A 24,655-nucleotide genomic window follows, 5' to 3' on the forward strand; every position below is an offset into this window, starting at 1 on the left:
CAGCACAGCAGGTCTTTTAGAAACAACAGTAAATTATTCTCTCCTCACCAGAGGATAGTGCTGCTGGTGGGAAAACCAGGCCTCGTGTAGCTGGAGCTGTCCAGAGTGGGTCTGAGGGCTCAAGACTCAGTATGGAAAGGTGCCAGATGCGAGTCTGAGATCTGATTCCTCTGCTCTGCAGGAAGAAGCCCCTCCAGTTTGTTTTCTTTCTTTCTTTCTTTCTTTCTTTTTCTTTTTTAAGATTTAATTTATTTATTTGACAGACAGAAACCATAAGTAGGCAGAGAGGCAGACAGAGCGAGAGGAGGAAGCAGGCTCCCTGGTAAGCAGAGAGCCTGATGTGGGGCTCGATCCCAGGACCCCGGGATCGTGACCTGAGCTGAAGGTAGAGGCTTTAACCTGCTGAGCCACCCAGGCGCCCCCCCCCCTTCCAGTTTTCTTACAGAGTCTGAAATTACCTCTTCAAACAATCCTGTGTGAATACACGCATAGGATAAAGTCCTTATCCCTTTTTTTTTTTTTTTTCAAAATTTCTTCAGCTAAATTGGTGATGTGTTCTGTGATGTGATTTTTATTATTTATTTATTTTTTAAAAAGATTTTATTTATTTATTTGACAGAGAGATCACAATTAGGCAGAGAGGCAGGCAGAGAGAGGGTGGGAGGCGGGCTGCCCGCTGAGCAGAGAGCCCGATGCGCAACTGGATCCCAGGACCCTGAGATCATGACCTGAGCTGAAGGCAGAGGCTTTAACCCACTGAGCCACACAGGCGCCCCTGTGACGTGATTTTTAATACTGTATTTCAAATTCTATTATTGCACTGTTGGTTCTAATAAGCAGGATTCAGACCATAACGTGGAAAAAGCTTATTTTTTCCCTTGAGCTGCTAAACTCGGGGGATATTGTGTCACTTGAAAACCACTAATAAAACGAGTGCTTGCATCCCTCACCTGATTCCAGAGCTCAGTTTTAAAAGGAAATTTACATTTGCGTGGTGGCTTTTTTGGCCAGGCCTCATTCTTGACTTTTACAAAGAAAAAGACGGCCCCCCATGGAAAGAATCCAGAGACTTTAATCTTGAACTCACAGTGTTCTCTCCCTTTCTTCCCCTTCCAGGAGGACAACAGTGAGCTTCGTGGCTTACTGCTGCTCCACCCAGTGTCTGCAGACTTTTGACCTACTGAGCTGATAAACACCGAGAGCCCCAGGAGCCCTGCCAGCCTGACACCGCAGCCGCCTGCAGAGCGCACCCTGTTTGTGTCCAGCCTGGCGGAACAGGCCCTCACATCCTGTCCTGTGCCATGCTGCAGGGGGAGCTGCCGAACTCTCTGGAAATGTCATGATGGAGCTTCTGAGCTGAAATGCCTTCACCCTACCCCCCCCCCACCCCACGTTGGAATATATCCTACCCCAAATTAAGGACCCTTTGTCTTCCGTGTTTTTCTTTTCACGTGAGTGTGTCTCATAAGCAAACTATTTGGTGTGATGTGCCTCCCCAGGTCTTGAAAGCCAAGTTCCTGTTGCTTGAAGAACTTTAAGTTGATAACAGAGTGAAATGAACTTTTGAACTCATGTACCTTCAAGATACTTTTATTCTTTGCCTTTCCTTTTTGTACCCAGGGAACTGTTTCCTCCCAGAAATTATTCTCCATATTTTTAACCTAAGTTCTGCAAACCCTTCAGGCCATCATACTATTGAATAACAGGCACGGGGAGGGGGCCGGAGTGGGGGCGAGCGCACCAGAGTTGGCAGCGAAGTCAGACTCCAGTGGAGGCCCTGCTAGGGTCCTAGCATACACCCTCCAGAAAGTTACAACCCGGTTTATAAGTTTTGCAGCACACTAAGAGAACTTTGTGAGGGATTTTAAATGTAAAACTGCAGATGATAAATGAAATACACTCTGATTTTGAAAGGCTATTTCGAAATGATTTTTTTTATATGAGTTTGAGGAATATTTGAGGCTTTAAGAGATCTGATCTTCTTTCCAGATTTAAACATTTTCAGGCTAAAGAGAAAGAGAGAGATAAAACACGTCAAAATATGTCCTCCAGTGATTCTTGCTAGATGGGCTTATGATTAAATTTATATTAACTTTGAAATACTGTTGTTACATATGAAAAACAGGACCCAGCTACTGGTGCTCCTGGGTTTTTGCCAGGTGATTCTAAGTACAACCTGTGCCCATTTATTTAAATACCTGGTGTATTAGATTCTCTTCATTTTGACCCTAGATTTCTTATGTACTTAACACACTATTGTTCAGATACCACTGAGGAAATACAGAAAAAATTGCGGGCGCAAATTCAGCCCTGGACTTTTGGGGGAAAAAAAAAACCCATAAATGGAAAGTCTGTGAGATGATTCTCTGACAGAAGAAGCGCTCTTAATGGAAGAGCCACATATTTGCTCTTCCTTTGAAAGGAGAGCATTTGAATGTGGCTTTCCTGCCAGATGTTCTTCGGGTTGCTGCGATGCGATTCTTTTTTAATTTTAATTATACAGAGTTTTCTCTAGCGCAGAACTAAAAGGGGAACCAAGAAGACTTACTTGGTAGGAAAATTATTTCCAAAAAATTTCAGTCTTGTCAAAAACTTGGTCTCTGGAATTTTATTAGCTGCCCTAAATCTGTAATGCTAAGCTCTCGCAGTGCTAAAAATCCTACACGGTTCCTGACGAATGTGTGATCTTTTCAGTCACACCACCTGCTGCCCGGAAAGCACACTCTCTCCCCGTGGAACGGTGAAGACAGAACGTTACCGTGTGTTCCCACTGCATTTCCACTGTTCTTCCTTCCTCTCGTCCCTTTCATAACTTGGCCTGGTCAGCCCTCACATTTCAAAGGCTTTTAGTATAATAGGAACTGAAGATCTGTATCAAAATATAACACTTCTTTCATCCTTTGGAATAATTGAAGTTTTAGCGTAACCTCTGCATGTATATAAGTTGGCCGCAGGGAAATGCGGCAGGAAACTTCACAAATGTGATTCGGGCCCAAGTGGCCGCTGCCTCCCATTTAAGCGATGGTAAATATCACAACATCATTCTATTTCGACCTCTGCGATCCTGTGTCTTCAAACGGAGCTCTGGAAGGTGATCACCGGACGCTCGGGATGCTTGATGAGATAAGGATATGTGCTACTTCTGTCTTGTCTTAACTTGCTGGAAATTTTACAGAGACACTTAAGCAAGCGGAGCATCCTCTGTGCCGAACAGTGTGCGGCCACCAACATTTTAGGGCAGTCTCAATCCTAAACCTCGGGGCGGCGCCCAGCCTAACTGATGAGAAATGGAATTAGTAATCTGGCTTCCTTGGTGCTGTTGATGATGAAAAATTTTGTACCGCTGTCACCGACGTCATTCTTAACCCTCTGATACGCTAACGGAACGTTGTAGACTGGAGAAAATTGGCCCACGGGTTATGTCTTTGAATGGAGTCCGGAGCTTCGCAGAAAACTCTAAAGTTAGTATATGTGTGTTTTCTTAAGTAACGGGTATACTAGGTAGAGAAATACTTTATGCAATTATAGGAATACAAAAAAAAAAAAAAAAAAGTGACTTGGAAACTACAGTCTGCTCGGGTAAAGTTGACCGGAGTAATCTGAGGTGTGGCTCCATGCGGAGCTCAGACTCATAACCCCGGATCAAAACCTGATCGGAGATTGAGTCAGATGCTTAACCAACTAAGCCACCCAGGGGCCCCTTCATGGTAAGTCTTTAAATCTAGGCTACCCTAATGGGTATAGGTCTTCTTATGACATAGGGCAAAGGAGGTCACCATTTTAGGTGGAGTACCCTATCAGTGTTCTTCAAAATGCCTAAGTGTTGTCATCCCCAAATCCTTGATTACATAATATAGTGTGAATGAAATGTTGAAACTTCAGTGAATAAAATACATATTTTGAGCACACTTTAAGAACTTTTTAAGATGGACAGTACACAGAAGAGCGCTGGCTGGTGGACAGTCCACTCTGGTTAATAAAGAAGAGTGATGCCCTCCTCTTCCAGAAGAGAAAGGTACACATTCAGTACCTTGGTCAACGTACTTACCGCTCACTAAAACCTTCCACACCTGGCTTATCTGGCTAACTTCACGTGCATCTCACTTCTCTTCCACATTTGGGTTTACGAATTGAAATGTTTACAGTCAGAAATAAAGACTTCACCATCAGTTAGCTATGAGGCTTGGCATATGGTTTTCTCTGGGGACTTTTTGTAATCTCTGGGGACTTTTGAAAGCCGGTTTTAAAAATTATTAGGAGTAAAATTAGGTTTTTCTTTCCTGAATTGAAAAATCAGACATTTTTTATCTTTACTGCAGAAAGCTTGAAATGATGCATTACTGCATTACTTCAGCAGAAGTCAAAACATTTTTATTCAGGTGATTTATAAACATGGATTCCTAACTGGGCCAACACTAATGCAACCTGATGTAATTAAATATTGAGATGTAAATTCGCTTCACAGACTTGTAAACACACTCTTTTGAGGAATCTTATTTAAAAATGTAACCTTACATAACCCTGGCCATTTTACTATGCTTTATTATTTTTGTAGTTTCCACTGACTTCTGCTTACTTCTAATGAGGCTCTCCTACATTTCTCCAGGAATTTAGTGAATATCTTGCTTGCCTTCTCTTAAACAAAGGGATTTTTTTTTTATAAAGTCTGTATTTTTGGAAAATAGCTCTATGTCTATCTACAGATCATTCAAGTCCCACTGTCCCTACCCAGAAAGCACCTCCCTGTGTCATCAGCTAATAGAGCTGAATGTAATGCCAGTGTCTCTGAAAAGGAGACTAATCATAGCTCAGTGACTGTTACCCTTGGTCGGGAAAAGAGGCTGCTTTACAGCCTAAGATGTTCTCTTTGAAGCATGACTATATGGTCTCTTGTACTTTGCAGACAGAAAAGTACTGGCTGTCCAGTGTGGTGGCTGGGCAGAAGGTACAGCATTTAGAGATCATTTCTATATGTAATTAAGAGACTTGCAAGGAATGACTAGTGGTTTTTTGTTGTTTTGTTTTGTATTTTCCCAACTCACCTTACAGTAGAGTGTAGAGTATCCTTGCTACCTGTGTTAAAGAATATCAGGTTTTGGGGCGCCTGGGTGGCTCAGTCGTTAAGCATCTGCCTTTGGCTCAGGTCACGATCCCGGGGTCCTGGGATCGAGCCCCCACATCGGGCTCCCTGCTCAGCGGGAAGCCTGCTTCTCCCTCTCCCACTCCCCCTGCTTGTGTTCCTTCTCTCACTGTCTCTTTCTCTCAAAAAATAAAATCTTAAAAAATATATATGTATATCAGGTTTTGTTTCTTATAGAATTTTTGAGACTAATAATCCATGGTCTGTCTATCTATCTTCTATCTATCTTCCTTTTTTTTTTTTTTTTTTTTTTTTGCATAATGAAAGGATTTTTTAAAACTCTGCATCTGTCTACTGCAAAACTATGGCAACATTCACTTGGACTGTGGACATTTTCTAAAATTCATATTGTATCCACTTTGGTTCTCACAGCTATTTCTGTTTATAGAATAGTTGAGCTTGAATCATGTGGATGCCTAGAAATGTTGATGATGGTGGCTTCATTGTTTTAGGCAGATTCATTTTGTTAAAAATAAAAGGGCATTAAATGCTTAAAGCCAGCAAAAATGATGGAGTAAGGACCTCCAAAAATTCTCCCCTCCATAAAAACAAGAAGGAAATTGTCAAAACATGTCAGAATCAACTTTTTTTCAGAACTCTGGAAATTAACCAAAGGATTACAGCAATCCATGGAATATTTATTCAAGAGAAATAGCTGAATCTCAGTAAAAACTGTAAGCTTTGTGACATTCTAATTTGCCCGGTTTGCATCCCACCCCTCAACTCTACTGTATCCGAAAACCAACAATCTACAATCAATGTAGAATCACCTGCATAGAAGCCACTGGAGGGGACAGACGGTGGTTAGAGCTCCTTCAAAGCTTCATTCCCAGGGAATTGTCATTATTTAACTTGTCTGGTGACTCCCTGAAAGATCTCACTTGCAAGGCTGTCTTTATTTTGCCTGATCAAAGCTTGCTGGGTATGAAAAGCCTCTTCCACAGGGACCTTTATTTAAAAAAAAAAAGAAGATCAGAAGCAGGGCACCTGGGTGGCTCAGTTGGTTAAGCATCTGCTGTTGGCTCAGATCATGATACAAGGATCCTGGGATTGAGCCCCACATCAGGCTCTCTGCACAGTGGGAGCCTGCTTCTCCCTCTCCCTCTACCTGCTACGCCCCCTGCTTTTGCTCTCACACCCGCTGTCTCTCTGTCAAATAAATAAATAAAATCTTAAAAAGAGAATACATCAGAGGCAGTTGTGGCTGCCTGAAGCAGTGGAGAGCCATCAGAGCAAATGCTAAGCTAACCAAAAACTTAAAAGGAAAAGCTAAGGAAAGATATATCCATAACAGCTTTGAAAAATCTGATATTCTCATGAATTTGGATGGTAATGTTCATGCATAGGGCTCTGCACAAGCCAAAGACTGTATGCCTCAGGAAAGGCCTGAGAACATCCTAAATTCTCACCTGAGGTTTGAGCATCTATACAAGCATTAAGTGAAGCCCAAGTGTACCTTCCTGGCTGAATGTCGAAGGGTGTCCCAACATGCACACAGAGCCCTTGACAAAGACTAGGGGGATTATTGGTTTTGGGTTTCAATCATTAGGTCACCACAAAACCACCTGAGTGAAACATAAGTGACCACTGTGAAAAATATAGATTTTACAGAAATGAGTCCCTATACTAACAAACCCAGCAACTTCATCAAATCCTTGGCAAAAGAGTAAGCAAATCTAATTTTCAGAGTTACCCCATTATTATTTAAAATATCCAGGAAAAAAAAAAAGAAACACGCAAAGAAACAAGAAACTATGTTCCATACACAAGGGTAAAAGTAGTTAATAAACTGCCCGAGGACCTCCAGACATTGGACTTTGTAAACAAAAACCGTAGCCAACTATTCTAAATATGATTAAGTAGCTCAAGTGTGTAAGTGATGTCTCACAAAATAGAAAATATCAATGAAAAGAGATTATAAAAAAGAACCAAACAAATTCTAGCATTGAGATATAATAACTGAAATGAAAAATTTCTGAGAGGAGCTCAGCATCAGATTTGAGCAGGCAGAAGAAAGAATCTGCAAACTTGAATATAGGTCAATTGATATTATCCCGTGTGATGAACAGAAATTTTAAAAGAATGAAGAAGGGCACCTGCGTGGCTCAGTTGGTTAAGCAGTTGCCTTCGGATCAGGTCGTGATCCCAGAGTTCTAAGATTGGATTCCCCTGCTGGACTCCCTGCTCTGCAGGGAGCCTGCTTCTCCCTTTGACCCTCCCCTCTCTCATGCTCGAGAGAGAGAGAGAGAGAGAGAGAGAATGAAGAAAAATGAATGGAGCCTTATAGGCCCATGAGATACCATCAAATGTACCAACACATATAATGGGAGTCCCATCAAGGAAGAAGAGAAAGATGCAGAATATATGAAAAAAAAAATGACTAAAGACTTCAAAATGTAGTGGAAAACATTAATTTACATGCCCAAGAAACTCAGTGAATTCCAAATAGGATAAACCCAAGAGATCCATGCCTGGACATATAATCACACTGTCAAAAGATAAAGACATGGAGAGAATCTTGAAAGTAGCAAGAGAAAAGATATGTATGGGGGATTCTCATCAGAAATGAGGCAGAAGGCAGTGGGATGATATACTCAAAGTACTAAAGTACATGACTACCAAATAATGCTATATCTTTATTTGCTGCTGTATCAACAAAGATATCTTTCAAAAATGGAAAAATTAGGACATTCCCACATAAACAAAAACAGAATTCATCATTAGCAAGCCTGCCCTACAAAAAAGTAATGAGAGTCCTTCCAGCTGAAATGAAAGGATAGTAGACAAAAACTCAAATCCACATGAAGAAATAAAAAGCACTAATACAGGTATTAGTATTACATAGGTAAATATAAAATACAGCAGAAGTGCATTTTTTGTTTGTAACTTTTTTCTCTGATTTAAGATAACTGCAAATATATAGATAGATAGATAGATTGATAGATAGGCAGATGGATAGATAGAGATGCCTGTTGATGGGCACAAAGTGAAAAAACACAAAATATGTATCATAATACCAGTATAAAGGAAAGGGGAGAGAACAAGCCTATATAAGAACAAAATCTGTGTAAACTACATAAAGTAAGCTGATGTTAATCCAAACTAGATTGTTATACATTAAGATGTTAGTTGTAATACTCAAGGAAACCACTAAGAAAATAACTAAAGAATATATAGCAAAAGATACAACAATGGAGTTAACGTGATATGCTAGAAAATATCAACAAACACAACAGAAGGCATGGAAGTAATGGAGGAATAGAGGAACAAAAAGATATAAGACACAATATAGAAAAAGAAATAGCAAAATAGCAGACTAAATCCTACCTTATCAGTAGTTCCATGAAATGTAAATGGATCAAGCCACTCCAGTTGAAAAACAAAGATGGCCGAACACATAAAAATCATAATCCAATTAAATGCTGCCTATAGGAGACATGCTTTTGTCAATGACACAACTAGATTGAAAGTAAAAGGATGGAAAAAGATCTACCATGGAAACTAAAAGATGGAGTGGGTATATTAATATCAGACAAAATAGGCTTGAAGACAAAAATTGTTACTAGAGACCATCATTACATAATGATAAAAGGATCAATCCATTAAGAAGTAATTATGCACACATATGCACCAGAGCTCCAAATACATGAAGCAAAAATTGATAAAATCGAAGGGAAAAATAGACAATTCAATAATGCCATTTGGAGACTTCAGTGCCTCATTTGCAGCAATGGAGAGAACAATTAGACAGGAAGTCAACAAAGAATTAAAAGACTTGAACAACAATTCAGCCAGGTAAGACTAACAGACATCTGTAGGGCATTATACTCAACAACAGTAAAATGCACACTCTTTTAAAGTGCACATGGAACATTCCTTGGAGTAAATCATATGTTAGGTCATTAAACAAACTTAATATTTTTATTAGGATTTAAACTCATACAAAGTATGTTCTCTGACCACAATAGAATGGAATTAGAAATAAATAGAAGAAGGAAATTTGGGAAATTCACAAGTATGTGAATATTAAACAATGCATTCCTGATTGAACCAATGGATCAAAGAAGAAATCACAAAGGAAATTAGAAAATTCCTTAAGATTAATGAAACTAAAAATACAACATATATCAAAACATCTGGGATCTAGCTAGAGCCACACTTAAAGGGTAAAATATAGCTATAAATGCCTATGTTTACAAAACAGTGGTCTTAGAAGAAGAATGTAAGCTGCAACCTCAAGAAACTAGAAAAAAATAGCAAACTAAACCTAAAGGAAGCAGAACAAAGGAATATTACAGATTTTAGTAAAAATACATGAAATAAAGAGAAAAGAAAAAAACAGAGAAAATTAAAACCAAAACTTGAATATAAGAATAAATAAAAGAACAAAGTTGGTTCTTAGAAAAAAAAATTCTACAAAGTGGAAATTCCCTTAGGGGTGCATGGGAGGCTCAGTTAGTTAAGCATCTGACTCTTGATTTCCCTTCAAGTCAGGATCTCAGGGTCATAAGATCCAGCCCCACATTGGGTTATGCATTCAGCAGGGAGTTTGTTTGAGATTTTCTTTCTTCCTCTGCCTCTACTCTTTCTCTCACTTGTGCTCTCTCTCTCAATAAATAAATAAATAAATAAAATTTTAAAATCTTAAAAAATAAGAAAAAAAGGAAATGCCTTTAGCTAGACAAGAAAAAAATAAAGAAGACTCCAATTACTAAAATTAGGAATGAAAGATTACTGCCAGCCCTTTAAAAATAAAAGAATTATAAGGGAATTTGTATGCCAACAACTTAGCAAATTCAGATGAAATAAAGAAATTTATACAAAGACACAAACCACCAAACTGACTCAAGAAGAAAAAAACAATTAAATAGATAGAAAAGAGATCAAATTAGTAATCAAAAAGGTTCCAATAAAGAAAGGTCTGAGAATGAATATATCCTCACTGATGAGTTCTATAAAACATTTGAAAAATAGTTAACACCAGTAATTCACAAACTCTTAATAAAAAATAATGTATAACACTGCATTAGTAGAATGAAGAACAAAAACAACATGATTATCTCAATAGATGCAGAAAAAAATATTTGATATTTGATGAATGTTTTAACATTTAAATATTTAACTAAGTAAAACTAGAAGGGAAATTCCTCAACCTGGTAAATGACACCTGTGAGAACCCCACAGCTAACATATTGGTGGCAAAAATGTTGCAAGCTTTCACCCTGGTATCAACAACAAAACAAAGCCTCCTCTCTCACCACTTTTATTCGTCTTTGTAATACAGCCTCTACCCCAGGCAATAGGCAAGAAGAAATATAAAATCCAGCTTGGAAACAAAGAATTAAAACTGCATTTTCAGATGACATGATCTTGTATGTAGAAAACCATAAGGAATACACACACACACACACAATTAGACCTAATAAAAGTTCAACAGGATACACAGAATTAACATATGAAAGTTAATTGATTTTTATACATTAACAATGAACAATCTAAAAAGGAAATGAAGGAAATTAAATTATATTTACATTAGTAAGTAAAAAGAATAAAATACTTAAGAATAAAGAAGTATGAGACTTACCCACTGCAAGCTACAAAGCATCACTGAAAAAATTAAAAACCTGAATAAATGTAAAGAAATGCTATGTTCATGGATAGGGAAACTGCCATATTGTTAGGACAGTACCTCCCAGATTAATCCACAGATTCAGTGCAAATCCCTATCAAAATACCAGCTACATTTTTTGCAGAAATGAATTAAGCTGGCCCTAAAATGCATATGGAAATACAAAAGAGCCAGAACAGCCAAAATAATCTTGAAAAGAGGAACAAATGTGTCAGACACACACTTCCCAATTTCAAAACCTCCTACACAGTTACATTAAGACTACGTGATCCTGGCATAAAGATAGACATGAACATCAATGGAATAAAATTGAGAATCTACAGAAACTATCACATTTATTGTTAATTTATTTTTTACAAGAATGTCAAGACAACTCGATGAGGAAACAATTTTTTTAACAAATGATGCTAGAATAACTGGATATCCACATGCAAAAGAATCAAACGGGACCATTACCACATACCACCTGCAAAAATTAACTCAAAGTGATTATAGAACCAAATATAATAGCTAAAATAAAAAACTCTTAGAAGAAACCATAGGTATAAATCTTCATGATGTTAGACTAAGCAGATTTCTTAGCTATGACACCAAAAGCATAAGCAACCAAAGAAAAAAATAAATTATACTTCATCAGGATTAATAACTTTTGTTACTCAAAGGACACTTTTAAAGAATGAAAAACCCCCACAGAATGGGAACTATTATTTCAAATCATATATCTGATAAGGGCCTAGTATATAAAGAAGTCTAACAACTCAACAATACAAAAAACTCCAAATAAAAATTGGGTAAAAGATTAGAATAAGTATTCCTCCAAAAAAGGTATCTCGGTGTCCAATAACCACATGAAAGATGTTCAATATCATTAGTCATTAGGGACACACAAGTCAAAATCACAATGAGATACCACTTCACACCCACTAGTATAAACAAAAGGGTGGCCAGTAACAAGGGTTGCCAAGGACATGGAGTGACTGAAACCTAATTGCTGGTGGAGATTATCAACTGTATAGGGCTGACTCAGTTGTTTTGGAAAACAGATTGTCCGTTCCTCAAAAGGTTAAACACACAATTACCTTGTGACCCAGCAATTCCACTCCTAGGTACCTAAGATTTTGAAAATATACATCCACACAAAAACTTGTCCATAGATGTTTATAGTCACAAGAGCCAAAAAAGGAGGAAGAACTCAAATGCCCATGGATGAACGGACCAATGAATACCATGGGGTCCGTCCATATAAGGAAACGTTACCAGCCCTGAAAAGGAATGAAGTACTCACACATGCCAGAACCATGGCCGAACCTTGAAAATGGGACAAAAGCCAGACACAAAAGGCCATCTATTGCATATTGTATGTTTCCATTCATATGAAATGGTCAGAACAAGCACATTCATAGAAACCAAGTAGATGAAGGGGTGATGGGGGTGAGGGGAGGGAGGGAGGGGTGCTGACTGCTCATGGGTGTGTGCTTTCTTTTTGGGCTGATGGAAATGATCTGGAGTTAGTGGTTATGGTTGAACAACTTTGTGAGTATACAAACTAAAAGCTGCGGAGACTTACGTTTGAAAGGGGTGGATTTTATGGTATGTGAATTTTATTTCAACTTTATTTTGAAATATTCATGCATGGGTGGGCAAGGGGGTGGGGGTTGGAGGGGCAGAGGGAGAGGGAGAATCTTCAAGCAGACTCCATGCCCAGCATAGAGCCCAACTCGGGCTTGATCTCACAACCCTGAGACCATGACCTGAGCAGAAATCAGGAGTCCTGACCCTTAACCGACTGGGCCACCCAAGCACCCTGAATTATATCTCAATTATAAAATCAAAGACGGTGATGCAACTTTGCATATCTGTTGATAAACTATTTTGGACAGACCAGCAATCCTTCCAGAAGCCATGTATGGGAGCTGCAGTCACCGTGGCTGTGAAAGGGATGAAAACAGCGTTAACAACGTATCACGTTTTTAGAGTCCGTCCTCACCGGTTCACACCAGCATCAGGCCACTGCTGCAGTAATGAAAAAATTCCAGTTGGTAAGCTTTCCGACTCACTTAATTCGTTGATCAACCACCATTCCAACACCAGCCTCTCAGACCAAAGCCCATTGTAAGTAAGACACCATGAAATTAATGTTTCAAATGTTTGAAAATACAATCACGCGGAAAATTCTGTAAAGTACTAGGAGGTCCTATTTGCTTTTTTCCTAGTTTGCAGTGCTGCCTCGGTACCATTCTTTACCTCTAACAGAAATGTACGGGGAAGTATTCTTTTCTAAAGGTCTTACCTTTTAAACATAGTTATTAAATATTTGTGTTTATTTTATCAGGTAGTCCAAAAATACCTTCATCCAAAGCTGTTCATAATTCTCTGAAACTGATAAAAGGCACTGTTAGATTTATTGGCCAAATAACTACCCCTCTTTGAGTATATGCCATCTAATTGAGTAAACCCAAACTATGTCTAAATAAAATACAGGGAGTTTTAAATGCTATGTAAGAGATAGTAGTTATATCTTGCTTTCTTCATGTCTATGTACTTTATTTTTAGTTGATTGGACTGGCAGAGGAAAAAAAATAGAAAATCTAGTTATAATATTGTCAGTAGGATCTTACTATTTGAAATAATCCAGGTAAATTGTGTTTTGAGCTATTACTGATGAGTCCTATACATTGATTACATAATTCAATCATGCATAAAAGCACTCGGTAGACTCTCCTAAAAGGAAAAACCGTCTTTTTTATTTACCAGAGGAATACCCCTTAATCTTAGTCTTCCTGAGAGAACCCTCTATCCGTGTAATTGTTTTTATAGTTTATAATTCATATTAGTCTTTTTCTGCTTACAAATGCAACACAACAGGCTAGAGGAAAACATGAAGAGAAAGTGTCCCATTCTAGTAACCTTCCCATCCACCAAACTCTGGGTGAGTATTTGCCTATCTTTTTACTCAGAATTGTCTGTGAATCCCACCCGTACACACGTGGGCTTACTTAAGTGGCATCTTTTATTATTTATTTATCATATTATTTATATTTTATTTATTTATATATCATTTATCATACATACTATTTTATAACCTGCTTTCTTCACCTGATATATTGTGAAAACCCACATTGATAAATCCCGATACATACAATCACTGACTGTATTGTATCCCATTTCTACCAATATTATGTAATGTAATATATATATATTTAACGTATTGTGAGACAAAAGTCTCTATTGCAGTTGGAAAAAACATTTTTTTTTCCCCAGTTTCTTTAGGACCAGATCATTTGGGAAAGCTTATGGAGAAGGACGCTTCTCTCGGCCCGCATTCCATTGCTTCTAGTCTTAGAAACACACATTATCACCTTAACTCTGCCACCGGAGCAATCTCGGAAAACTTCACCCTTTTATTTAATGTCACATTCTCTGGGACTAGAGACCTGAAATAGGGTTTAATTCACTGTGTGCTTTCGTTTGTGTCACTGTCTAATACGCCGTGGCCACTCACAGTTTTCAATAAAGAGGTTTCTTCGAAACACTGCCATGTAGCGTATTGTGTTTAGAACAACAACAACAAATGAGCTGGAATTGGACCAAAATGAAGCTGCTGTTTCATATTAAATTCACTGCCTTCCCATCCGATTCACGACCCAAATATTTAGTTGGCCTGATAATCTGGGGTCGCTGCAAAAGTAAGATCCGGAATCTGGCTTTCAAACAGGAAGCTGGCAGCCAGAGCCGCAGTTTAAGGCAGAGAGAGAATGGCCTGGAAAACACCAGGTACCGGCAGGAGGGCCCCGAGGCAGGATCAGAGGTGCAAACCGCACCTTTGGGGGAGCTTTCCTGGCCCACGTCCAAATGACAGGAATCCTGGAGACTTAGGAAGGGTGAAGAGCAAAGACATTAGAGTAAGGAGAAAAGAAAGCGGGGGCGGGGGGGATGAGGAAAAATACCACCCTCTGGGGAAGAAGGCATTACTTAAAAAGTGGGCATATGGACGTCATTTTGCCAATACCTAGGTTTTCTTCTCATACTTTTTTTTTAATTTCACTTACTTACTTATTTATTTATTTTAGAGAGAGCGAGAGCGTGCACATAGCCGTGGGGGGAGGGGCTGGGAGCAGAGGAGGGGGGGGGAAGGAGGAGGAAAGAGTCTCAGGCAGACGCCGCGCTGAGCGTGGAGCCCCAGCCGCAGCAGGATCTCACCAACCCTGACCTCAGGATCCTGAGACCATGACCTAAGATGAAACCAAGAGTCTGACACTTAACTGAGCCACCCAGGTGCCTCTCTCTCACCCTTTTTTTTTTTTTTTGCTTTAACAATATGAATCCTGCTTAGTGAAATGGGTCTGAATTTAAGGAAGGAAATTGCATTTAATGCTGCCGGTATTCTCCTCTGCCTCTGGCAAACCGCGGTGCTGCTAGGACTCCCAGGATCCTGCGTTTGCTGCGGCAGGTGCTTCCCTCCCTGAGACAGAAGGGGGTGGGGGGACGGGGTGGGGGGTGCAGAAGATGTCTTGCTGGCTCTGGTGGTGGCGGCAGCTCTCCGAGTCACTTGGGTTTGGTCATTGACCTTAGACAGAAAGGGAGCATGCCTTGGTGTGCCCTGTAGGACGCTAAACCAGGGGGATATCTGAGGATGAGGAGAAGCCCTGAAGGTTTTGCAGGTCGTGCAACAAGCCCTAATTGAATGAGATCTATGATTTCAGAAGAAACGGTGCCTTTCCAACAGGTCCCTGGATTTGCAGCATTTGGCAGCGGAAGAGGGACAGGGAAATTCTGAAACTCACTCCAAAGGCAAACATGCGGGACATCTGGGTGGCTCAGTCAGTGAGGCATCTGCCTTCAGCTCAGGTCATGATCCCAGGGTCCTGGGATGGAGCCCTGCATTGGGGTGGGGGGTGGGTAGGCTCCCTCTCAGGAGGGAGCCTGCTTCTCCCTCTGCCTCCCACTCTCCCCCGCTTGTGCTCCCCCCGCCCCCGGCAAATAAATAAATAAAATATATATTTTTTAAAATAAAGACAAGCATGGAAATGTGGCTTTCAGGAGCAGCAGCATCTGATACCACAAATATCAAAAAGAACAAGAAATGACTTGAGTTTTGCCTGTGCCCTGTGGCCACCTCAAGGAGTTGTCTTCACATGCCACCTTCCGTTGGGACAGTCCTGCCCAGTCGCGTATCTTTGCGTGGATCTCACAGATGGATCTGAACTGGCAAACTCATTTCAGAGAATGTGGAGAATTCCTTAAATAGAATTCATCGCGCCCCGCCCCGCCCTCAGGTTTCTCGCACCTTCTTCTCACCCCCTTTGCCAAACTCGTAGATGATTTATGCTGACATGGATCACGTCTGCTTCAGATCAGTTGCTCTGTTCCTGTTAGATGATTCCCATTATCTGCACAGAGATATTTCAGTGATCTAACCAGGAGTTGTAGAGGCCATTATTTGCAAACTGCATTTTCCACATTATCAATACTAAAATCACCTTTACCCTACTTGGACCTCAGGAGCCTTTGAGACAAATCTGAAAGTTTATTTTGGACCACTTGAATGTCCTGTTTTTCACTAGAGTCTGAAAGATCTAATCTAGCTTGAGCCTTCATCTGAGAACGTGCCATCTGGTACTTTGTCACCATAATTGCTGGGACACCACACACTTCATAGTTTCAGTCCAATGGCTGCTTTCTTTTTAACCGGCAGCTCCTTCGGACCAAAATTTTTTAATATTATTTTTACTATTCAAAGTAACATACAAAGCATTCACCTCTGAGTGGATATCCTGGTTCCTCTCAATAAAAGAAAAAAAAATCCAAAAGACTCAGAAGGCTATGAAAGGAGCTCTCTCAGACCAGCAAACACTGAGGGAATTGAAAAAAAAAAAAATTAAAATTAAAATAAAGACAAAGGAAGAAACTTGTACTTAGGAGAAAGAATGCAGGGTATAAATAATGAATGAATGAAATGAATAGATATGCCCATGACGACACGTGTAAAAACCACTGGTCATACTTTCAGACTTGTGAAGTCAACTCTTCAGTTACGTTTTGCCCTAGATAGAGGCTTAAGAATATTCAGACGTGTATCTGTTACATGAATAATCACTTCGGTTCTAAAAATACTCTCCTGCTACTAACTCAATTAAATAAAAGTGCAGCAGGAAAGCTTAATTAAGCTTTCTAGGTTGTTAAAACTCCGCTTCCAGAAAAAATACACTATTCTTAGAGTCCCACAGTCCGAATGCAAAAAACAGCTAAGGATTTATCAGTCAAAGAAATGGTTCCTTCCTTGTGCTTAGCACTGAGACCCTTGCCTGGCGTTTTAATCGAGTAATCCCAGACTGTGCTGGGCTGCTGAAGAGAGCGTTGTTCTACTAGTAACGTCAGCCTCAGGAGAGGAGAATTGACGAGAGGCCAAATTCCTTCAGGAAATTTGGGACTAGTTGAAACCGTCCTACCCCACCTTGCTTTGATGATGGAGATTGATGATAAGTTTAATTTTTCAGCACCTGGTGTTAAGAACACAGGCTCCAAGGCTCCAAAACAACAACAAAGAAAGAACTAAAACATCATTTATGGATTGGCAACATGTCCCAGAATCGACAGAGGGAGCAGAAAGTAGCAGGGTGAGGAGAGAAACTTGATTCCCTTTCCAGACATCAGAAGTGAGAAAATCCAACCCGCTGTAGAGCCAAACCAAGAGTCAAGAGGAGAGTTGTTTAGGGTTCTGGGAAAGAAACCCACAGGCAGGGCTGGAAATGGCTTTGGGTAGCTTCAAAGGCCGTGCCCCCAGTAGATGCAGCCTGGGGGACACCACCACCTTTGGGTTTCAGGCCAGACCCCTGTGGTGCAACGCACAACTTGGTGTGTGGAGCTGCATGGGGCCAAGTCTGCAAGGAGAGAAAGCTTCAAGATCAGAAGAAAGCCAAGGCTTTCCAGTGCCCTAAAAAAACAGCCAGAGCCATGTAACAATACTGCAAAGAACCCTTTCTCCTTAGCAGTCCTGAAAGATTGGGAGCGTGGATATTTTGTCCCACATTTGTCATATCAGGAAAGCAGTGCCAAGGAAAACTATGGGATAAAGTTAAGCTTTCTTCATCTGTTCATTCAACTGCAGGATGCACTTCAAAGTAGCAGGCACGGTGCTCGGCTCTAGGGATTCAAGGGTGAACAGTCCAGAGCTGGGGCCTGTCTCCAGGGAGCTGATAGTCTAGTGAAAGAAAACAGACAGTAAAACAAAAATGTACCCAATGGTATGTGTCAGGAAGGCACACAGAAGGTACCAGGAAAGGGGCTCTATGGACCAGTCCCGGTCAGGGAGTCTGAAAGATGAGAAGAAACCAGCCATGGGAAGAGCTGGGGGGGAAGAATGTTCCAGTCAGAGGAACTGCATGGTGGGGAAGCACCTGGCTAGCTCTGGGGGGCACTGAGAGGAGACCGGCGACTGGAGTGCGGTGAGCAGACCGGGCAGACTGGGCAGACTGGGCAGGCCGGGCAGGTAGGCAATGGGACCAGGGCCCACCGAGTGGCAGGACCCCTGGGGTCTGGCAGCAGCGCTACTAACGCAATTGAAGTTTTCTCCCCGGAACCACGAGAAGCCGTGAAGCAGAGTTTGGGGCAGGTGGACCTCTGGTCACACTGCGACGCTGCAAACAGTGGACTGGAGGTGGGCCCCGGACTGGGTGGGGGGAAGGTGGTGCTGGTGAGGATGAGGCTGGCTGGAGATGACCGGAAATGGATGGAGGGGAGAGGACAGTCGGGGCAACTCTGCCAGGATTGGTGACGAGGGCAGGGCGAAGGAGACGGAGGTGCCCGGGTTTCTATGAAATCTTCCAGCTCCTGCTCCATCTCCGTCAGCCTCTCACTCGGCTCTCGGCGGGGGCTGGCAGCCCACCTCCCGCCATGCAGCCACCCGGCCCTCTGGTCTTCCTTCTGCATCACCCGCGGTCTTCACCCTTGGTCTCTGGTCCCACAGGCTCCTCCTCCTACCTCTCTCTGTCTTTGGCTCCTCCTGCTCCTTCCACTCACTAAGTCAACACCGTCCCCAAAGCGTTGAACTAAGTCTGCTCAGTACCCTGTCTTGACCGTTCTGCATTGACCACTGCCCAGGCTTCCACCTTCGCGTTAAACAAAGGACCTTCTCAGCTCCGCATCCACGCCAGACCAGGTCCCTGAGGCCTGACCTGACCACGCCCCGAAGCCTAGGCCGGCCACGCCCCTGAGGCAGGCCTGACCACGCCCCTGAGGCGGGCCTAACCTGGTGGCCCGCCAGGTTTGGCAGAACCTCCAACGCAGGCCGGACCACGCCCCGAGGCCTAGGCCGACCACGCCCCCGAGGCAGGCTTGACCACGCCCCCAGGCCTGGCCCGACTCCTGGGTCTCAGGAAAGCTCCAGCACTCCTTAAAACAAGGTTGTGGTGATTGATGGCCGTGCAACTCTGTAAATACACTAATAACCGCTGAATTCTACACTTGAAAACAGGCGAGTTTTATGGTATGTAAATGATCCTTTGAGCGAAGCTTTAGGAGACAAAAGGAAAAGTCCAACAGCACCTAGCTCTGGCCCCCATCCCAAACTTCCATACCCATGGCCCTGTCACCAGGGAGCCCCCGCTGGCCTCAGACGTGAATCACCCTTGACCCCTCCCTCGGAATAACTTCTCTAGCCCAGAAGGGTACCAGCCAAACAACTTTCGCGCACCAGGATTCCTCAAATCCAGGTCCGCCCCCATCCCCATCTCTCCTGAGCCCACAACGTCATCTCAGGAAACCCTGCTCCGGCTCTCCCCTCGGTGGGTGGCAGCAGGGGCGCCGCCCCCCAGGGAGCAGTAGGACGTATGGCGGAATGCTTTGGGTTGTCCTGTGGATGGAAGGCCCTGGGCGCTGATGGGTGGGGAAGGAGGCGCTTCCCCACCAGGCAGCCTCACGCATCAAACATCCCCTGTCCTACAGGACTTTAGACTGTCCTGGCCACTCTGTTACACACACACACACACACACACACACACACACACGTCTGGCCTGCTGTTATTTCTAATGCTAAGTCATTCTCGTATCGATTGTTCATATGTTCCTTATTTTCTTGAATTTCTTATGCAGAATGCCTTCTTATCCTCTTACTTTCTCAAATTCAAAATTACTCACTCTGTCTAGATGTGAGCAGCCGATTACCTCACCGTGTCTTTACAATGAAGAGGGCTAGTCGAGAAGCTCTCACGCTGTGCTGCTTGGACCTGGAGCCACCTGCGCCCTGGGCCCCCTATTCCCAGCAAGAGGGGCCGCCCTCTGTGGCTCAGCCCTTCCCCGGGGGACAGGTGGTTTCTCTGCACCTTTCCGGGGCCCAGGATCTCCAGCTGCCAAGCAGCTGGCGCTCCCAACCTACCCCTTCCAACAGCTGGCACTCCAAACCAGACTTCCTGGCACCAAGAGGCCTGGGTATTCCCCCCTATAACCAGGCTCACATGAGCCCCATAAAAAGGGAGAAGGAGGGAGCCTCCACCAGCACATCCTCCCGCCAGGCCCTGCCCCGCTCTGCGTGGGATGCAGGAGGATAGGGTCTCCTATGGTAAGGGCCTCCATGCCCGGATAAGGCCTCTTCCTTAACTGAGCTGGTGACAGTGACAGTGCAGAGTCCAGCCTGAGCTGTGGGGTGTGTCCCACCCTCGGCTTACTCTGCTCCCTGGGTCAGATGTCTTCACGCCTCTGTCCTCAGGGCAAGCGTCCCTGCTCACCACTGCTGGTCAGCGGTGAGCTCTCCCTTCCCTGAGTCATAACATTTTATTCATAGCTCTCTAAGGCTATAGATCACTTCCTCTTTTCCATAGGAGCATTCCATTCCTCCCACGGCAGTCCTTCCCATGCAGGGTCCTATCATTGCAGAAGTATTTGCAGGGTAGCTCTGACATTCAAGGCACTGTTCTCGGCCCTGCAGAGACTCGTACGTAGGGAACGTGGCCCATACCTTTGAGAAGTTCACAGTATATTCATCTATAGCCCTTGGAGTGAAAAGATCTCAGTAGAAAAGGGAAATGGAGAGAGGAAAGAGACTACATTGATCATCAGATAAGGATAAATGTGACCCTGTTTAGATCCATTCTGTGCTCCCGGCCAGGACATTGCAATATGGCGACTAAGCTAGGGAGTTTGGGGGGTGCTGGCCATAGCAGTCTCCCCCAAGGAACGTCCCCCCACCAAGCTTGACAAGGACAAGGTTCTATCCCGTGGGCCTCATGAAGTCCCTTCAGTGCTGCTGGATTGAGAAAAGCAGTTTCCTTGGGGAGGAAAAGGGTCCTCCATGAGAGTCTCTGGGGGTCTCACTTCCTTCTTTCTAAGACCCAGATGGGGAGAGGGGGAGGGGCAGCTTCTGGCCATGACAGAGGGAAACCCAACTGCCACTCCTCTAGGGACCCCTACCATCCTGGCTAATGACGAAGGCCAGGCAAGTGTCTTCTAGAGTGAACAAACCAATGAAGGGAACTAATGAGAATGTAAGTCATAAGATATGAAATCATGCCGGCCATGCCCGGGCATGGGCTTGGGCTTTTGGTTGACCACTTCTGTCACTATCCCACAGCATCACGTTCCTACAAAGCAAGAGGATGGACTGGGCCCAGGGGAAGGGAGGAGAGTCCCCAAGAAACTTCTCTATTCTTTGGCAAACATTGCCATTTCCGGCCAAGGCATGCTGGGCAGCAAGACAGGCTGTGGCCGGAGGAATTGATCATAACGTGGTCAAGGGACAAAGGGCAACCGCGCTCATTACCGGGAAGTGACAGAAGCTAGACAGGGTACTGTCAGACTGAGTGACATGCATCTCCTGGGCTATGTGTTGCTTGCAGGGGTCAAAGGGCAGCATCAACAGCTTCTTGCTCCAAAAAATAATCCTTGCCCCTGAAAATGTCTCAGTCAAAAAGCATTTGCTTTGTCTGGAGGCATTCAGTGGGTCTTACAGGGCCAGAGGTTTGTGACAAGAATTTCTATCCCTGCTCTGAAAGGGATGGCAGCCTTCCAGGTGTCCTGCAAGGCCCTATCAGGTCTCCCCAGGCTCCCCGCCAACTGCCGCTCTGTGGCTTGGATGCGCTAGTGTTAGAATCTCAAAAATAAGGACTCCTTCCAAATGAAAGATAGAACAGACTCAGTGATCTTTCTGCAGGCGACAAAGAGGAAAAGAGCAGATTCTCCAAAAAAATGAGTGCTGATGCTTACCCAGACCCGACCTGGGGAGCTGGATGGTTCCATAGGCTCAGGTTGTCCTTCTCAATCTCTCAGCTTCAAATTGGCCATGTCCCCACCTTCATCCAGCATGGTGCTGCGTGCTGCTCTGAGGGAGCTTTCGGTGCATCCAGGTGGACAGCTGGGACCAGATGGACAAACACACACACAGTTGGAGGCACCAGGATTGGGTGGGCGGAGCACAGGCCACGCCAGCTCTTCCCTCCCAGCCAGCCAGGCATGCTGTGAGGGGGCTACCCACACTGTGTCACACACCTCTCAGCTTCCTAGCTAGGTGGTCAACAGGTCTGTATGGAAGTCCGTCCTGTGCAGATCCCCTGCCTGGCTGGAACCGACGGTGGCAGGAGAGCCAGTGGTGAGCATCTAGAGAGCAGGAAGCTTCCAGCCACAGGCAGTGAGGGCCCAGAGACACCCTTTGATGTCTGTTCCCTAGGACCCAACCGGGTGTCCATGTACCTTCAAGATTCATTCCTGGCACACAGGTCCCAGGGTGCCTTGGGAACCTGCTTTTATTAAGTAACAGTGGTTTTGTTGTTCCGTTTTTCTCCATAATCTCAGGTCAGCCTGATCGGCCTGTGGCTACATGCAAAGCCCTCCTAAAGCAGACATGCATGGCCTGTGATGTGGGCACCCTGTTCGCCTCCACTCACTTCATACTCCCACCAAGCTCAGGGCTGTCTTCCCTCTCCTCCTGCTCTGTACTTTGGGGACACTTGGCCTGACACACTTCAAACTGCTGACACAAGTTACTTGGCTGCCTTGAAACCCCAAACAAGGTCAGACAGCAAAACACATCTCCCTGTGCCGCCAAGCCTCCACTCCCGCCAACCCTAGGAATGACTTGGAAAGAATACAATACTAGTGGCAGTATTAATACCGTGCCCCCACCCCGCCCCCAAGACTCTGGACCCTTTGACGGAGGCAGCCTGTCTTATGAATGTGGCCTGGAGTTTCTCTGCTACTTGGTTATATGTTTACCGACTGGAATATGCCACTTGCAATAGGGCTTTGCTGAGATGGGGCTCGTCAATCTGTTTTCGCCTGTGGTTCTCCTGAGCTCCTGGCCGCAGCCTGCATCCCAAAAAGACCATCATTTGCTGACTCTGAGGCCAGGAGTTTGGCCAAGTTGCCCCGTGGCTCCTTCTACACCACAACACCCGATCTGAAGTTGATGGTGGGTTCTGCATCCTGCTTTGGGGTGGGGGACACAAAGGCCTTCAGAGCCAGCCGATGCCTAAATGACACTGTTTGTAGATCTGGTGACAGCCTCGGCCCCCTGAATAGCATCCCGTGCTGCATCCTGGCAAGGAGCAGAGGGAGCTGGGGAGCCCAGGGGATGCTGGAGGCTGATGGTGGACCTGCTTCTCCTGCCTCCCTGACTGCTGCCTTGTTTAAACACATGTTTAATCTGTACCTGTCAAAAGCATCTGAGAGCAATGGTCTGGCAGCCAGCAGGGGCTCCTTCCATGCCATCAGCCCCCTATAAGCGAGGCCCTACTTAACAGGGAATCCTTCTAGAAAGGCTCTATGTATGGTAAATGCCCCTCCAAGCTGAGGGATATTGGCAGGAGGGCCCTCAGTGCCTGCCCTGGGGTTGTGCAAGAGAGGTTCCCAGTGTCTCTCTCTGTCTCTCTATCTTTCTCTCTGTCAAGATGCAAGCCAGAACACAAGTCAATCTACTTGCCCAGCCTTCTAGACAAAGAACCAATCTGAGCTGATGAGTCTGATTTTCTGGGGCGAGACTCCTTTTTGACCAGGCTCCTCTCCTTGTAGACCTGGGATCTCTTGTCCCTCGCCCACCAAACTCGGTCCCTCTCCGGTCCCCAGGCCTGTCCCAAGCATGGCTGCCATTGCTCAGACTGATTGGTCCCAGTGGCAGCCCATTGTCTCAGGCACTGTGATTGGTTGAGAGTCCACACCTCAGCCAATCAGCACACGGCTTTACCCTGGGCCCCAGAACTGGTCCTCAAATGGTTGGGTGGGGATGTGTGACCCAGGTGGAGACAGTGAGATGTGAAAACATTTCTTCCCTCCTAACAGCAGGCAGGGAAAGAAACACCTTTCCTTTCTCTGAATATCTGGGCATGTGGGTGTGAGGCATGGGACTGTTACCTCCATTTTGCCACCTGAAGGAAGCCAGACTAAGGATGAAACCCATACAGTTAGGGAGAAGAAAGCAGAGAGAATCCCTGAGATATGGGGCCACAGGCCCTGGAGTAAGCCATCACTGATGCCCACCCTAATACTGGCATCTACTTAGTGAGAACAGACTTTCCTGTGGTTTGGTATCTTCATGGAGGCAGGTTTTTTTGAATGTAGGTGGGCAAGGGCTGGGGGCCTCCTCAGGGCACTCCCACCCTCCCCAACACACACACACACACACACACACACACACTCACTTTCTGGCAAACATGCCTCTCTGAGTGGTCTGGGTGACCCAGGGATCACTGTTGTACATTGATGCTGTGGACTGACTTACCCAAATTAACAGATGTGTCCAGGTTACCTTTGGCCCTGGCTTGGACCCTGCTGGATCTCTTTCCAAATGCTCCTCTCTGGCCTCTGTGAAGACCTTCAGCTCTGAGATCAGAGAAGAGAGTGAAGGCATGTGGATACCATCAAGGTGAGCCTCCAGTCCCTGGTGAGAGCTCTCTCTGAGCATA

General features: G+C 44.1%; 1 protein-coding gene and 1 long non-coding RNA gene across 4 annotated transcripts in view; one reads left to right on the forward strand and one right to left on the reverse strand.

Moving 5' to 3' along the window:
• LRRC28 (leucine rich repeat containing 28) overlaps window positions 1–1,916 on the forward strand; it is a 158,595-nt gene extending 156,679 nt beyond the window's left edge. For all 3 annotated transcript variants that reach the window (XM_059371661.1, XM_059371660.1, XM_059371662.1), the window contains one exon: window positions 1,117–1,916. In XM_059371661.1, the coding sequence (XP_059227644.1) occupies window positions 1,117–1,189 (73 nt within the window). In that variant the 3' untranslated portion in view covers window positions 1,190–1,916. The remainder of the gene's footprint in view (window positions 1–1,116) is intronic.
• On the reverse strand, window positions 1,915–10,954 carry LOC131999092 (uncharacterized). The gene is made up of 3 exons (XR_009399013.1): window positions 10,725–10,954; window positions 5,911–6,088; window positions 1,915–2,006 (listed from the first exon to the last, which is right to left on the reverse strand). It is a non-coding gene; the product is annotated as an uncharacterized LOC131999092 (long non-coding RNA).
• Between the last annotated feature and the right edge of the window lie 13,701 nt (window positions 10,955–24,655).

Source organism: Mustela nigripes, chromosome 13 (assembly GCF_022355385.1).
Source record: "Mustela nigripes isolate SB6536 chromosome 13, MUSNIG.SB6536, whole genome shotgun sequence".
NCBI lineage: Eukaryota > Metazoa > Chordata > Mammalia > Carnivora > Mustelidae > Mustela > Mustela nigripes.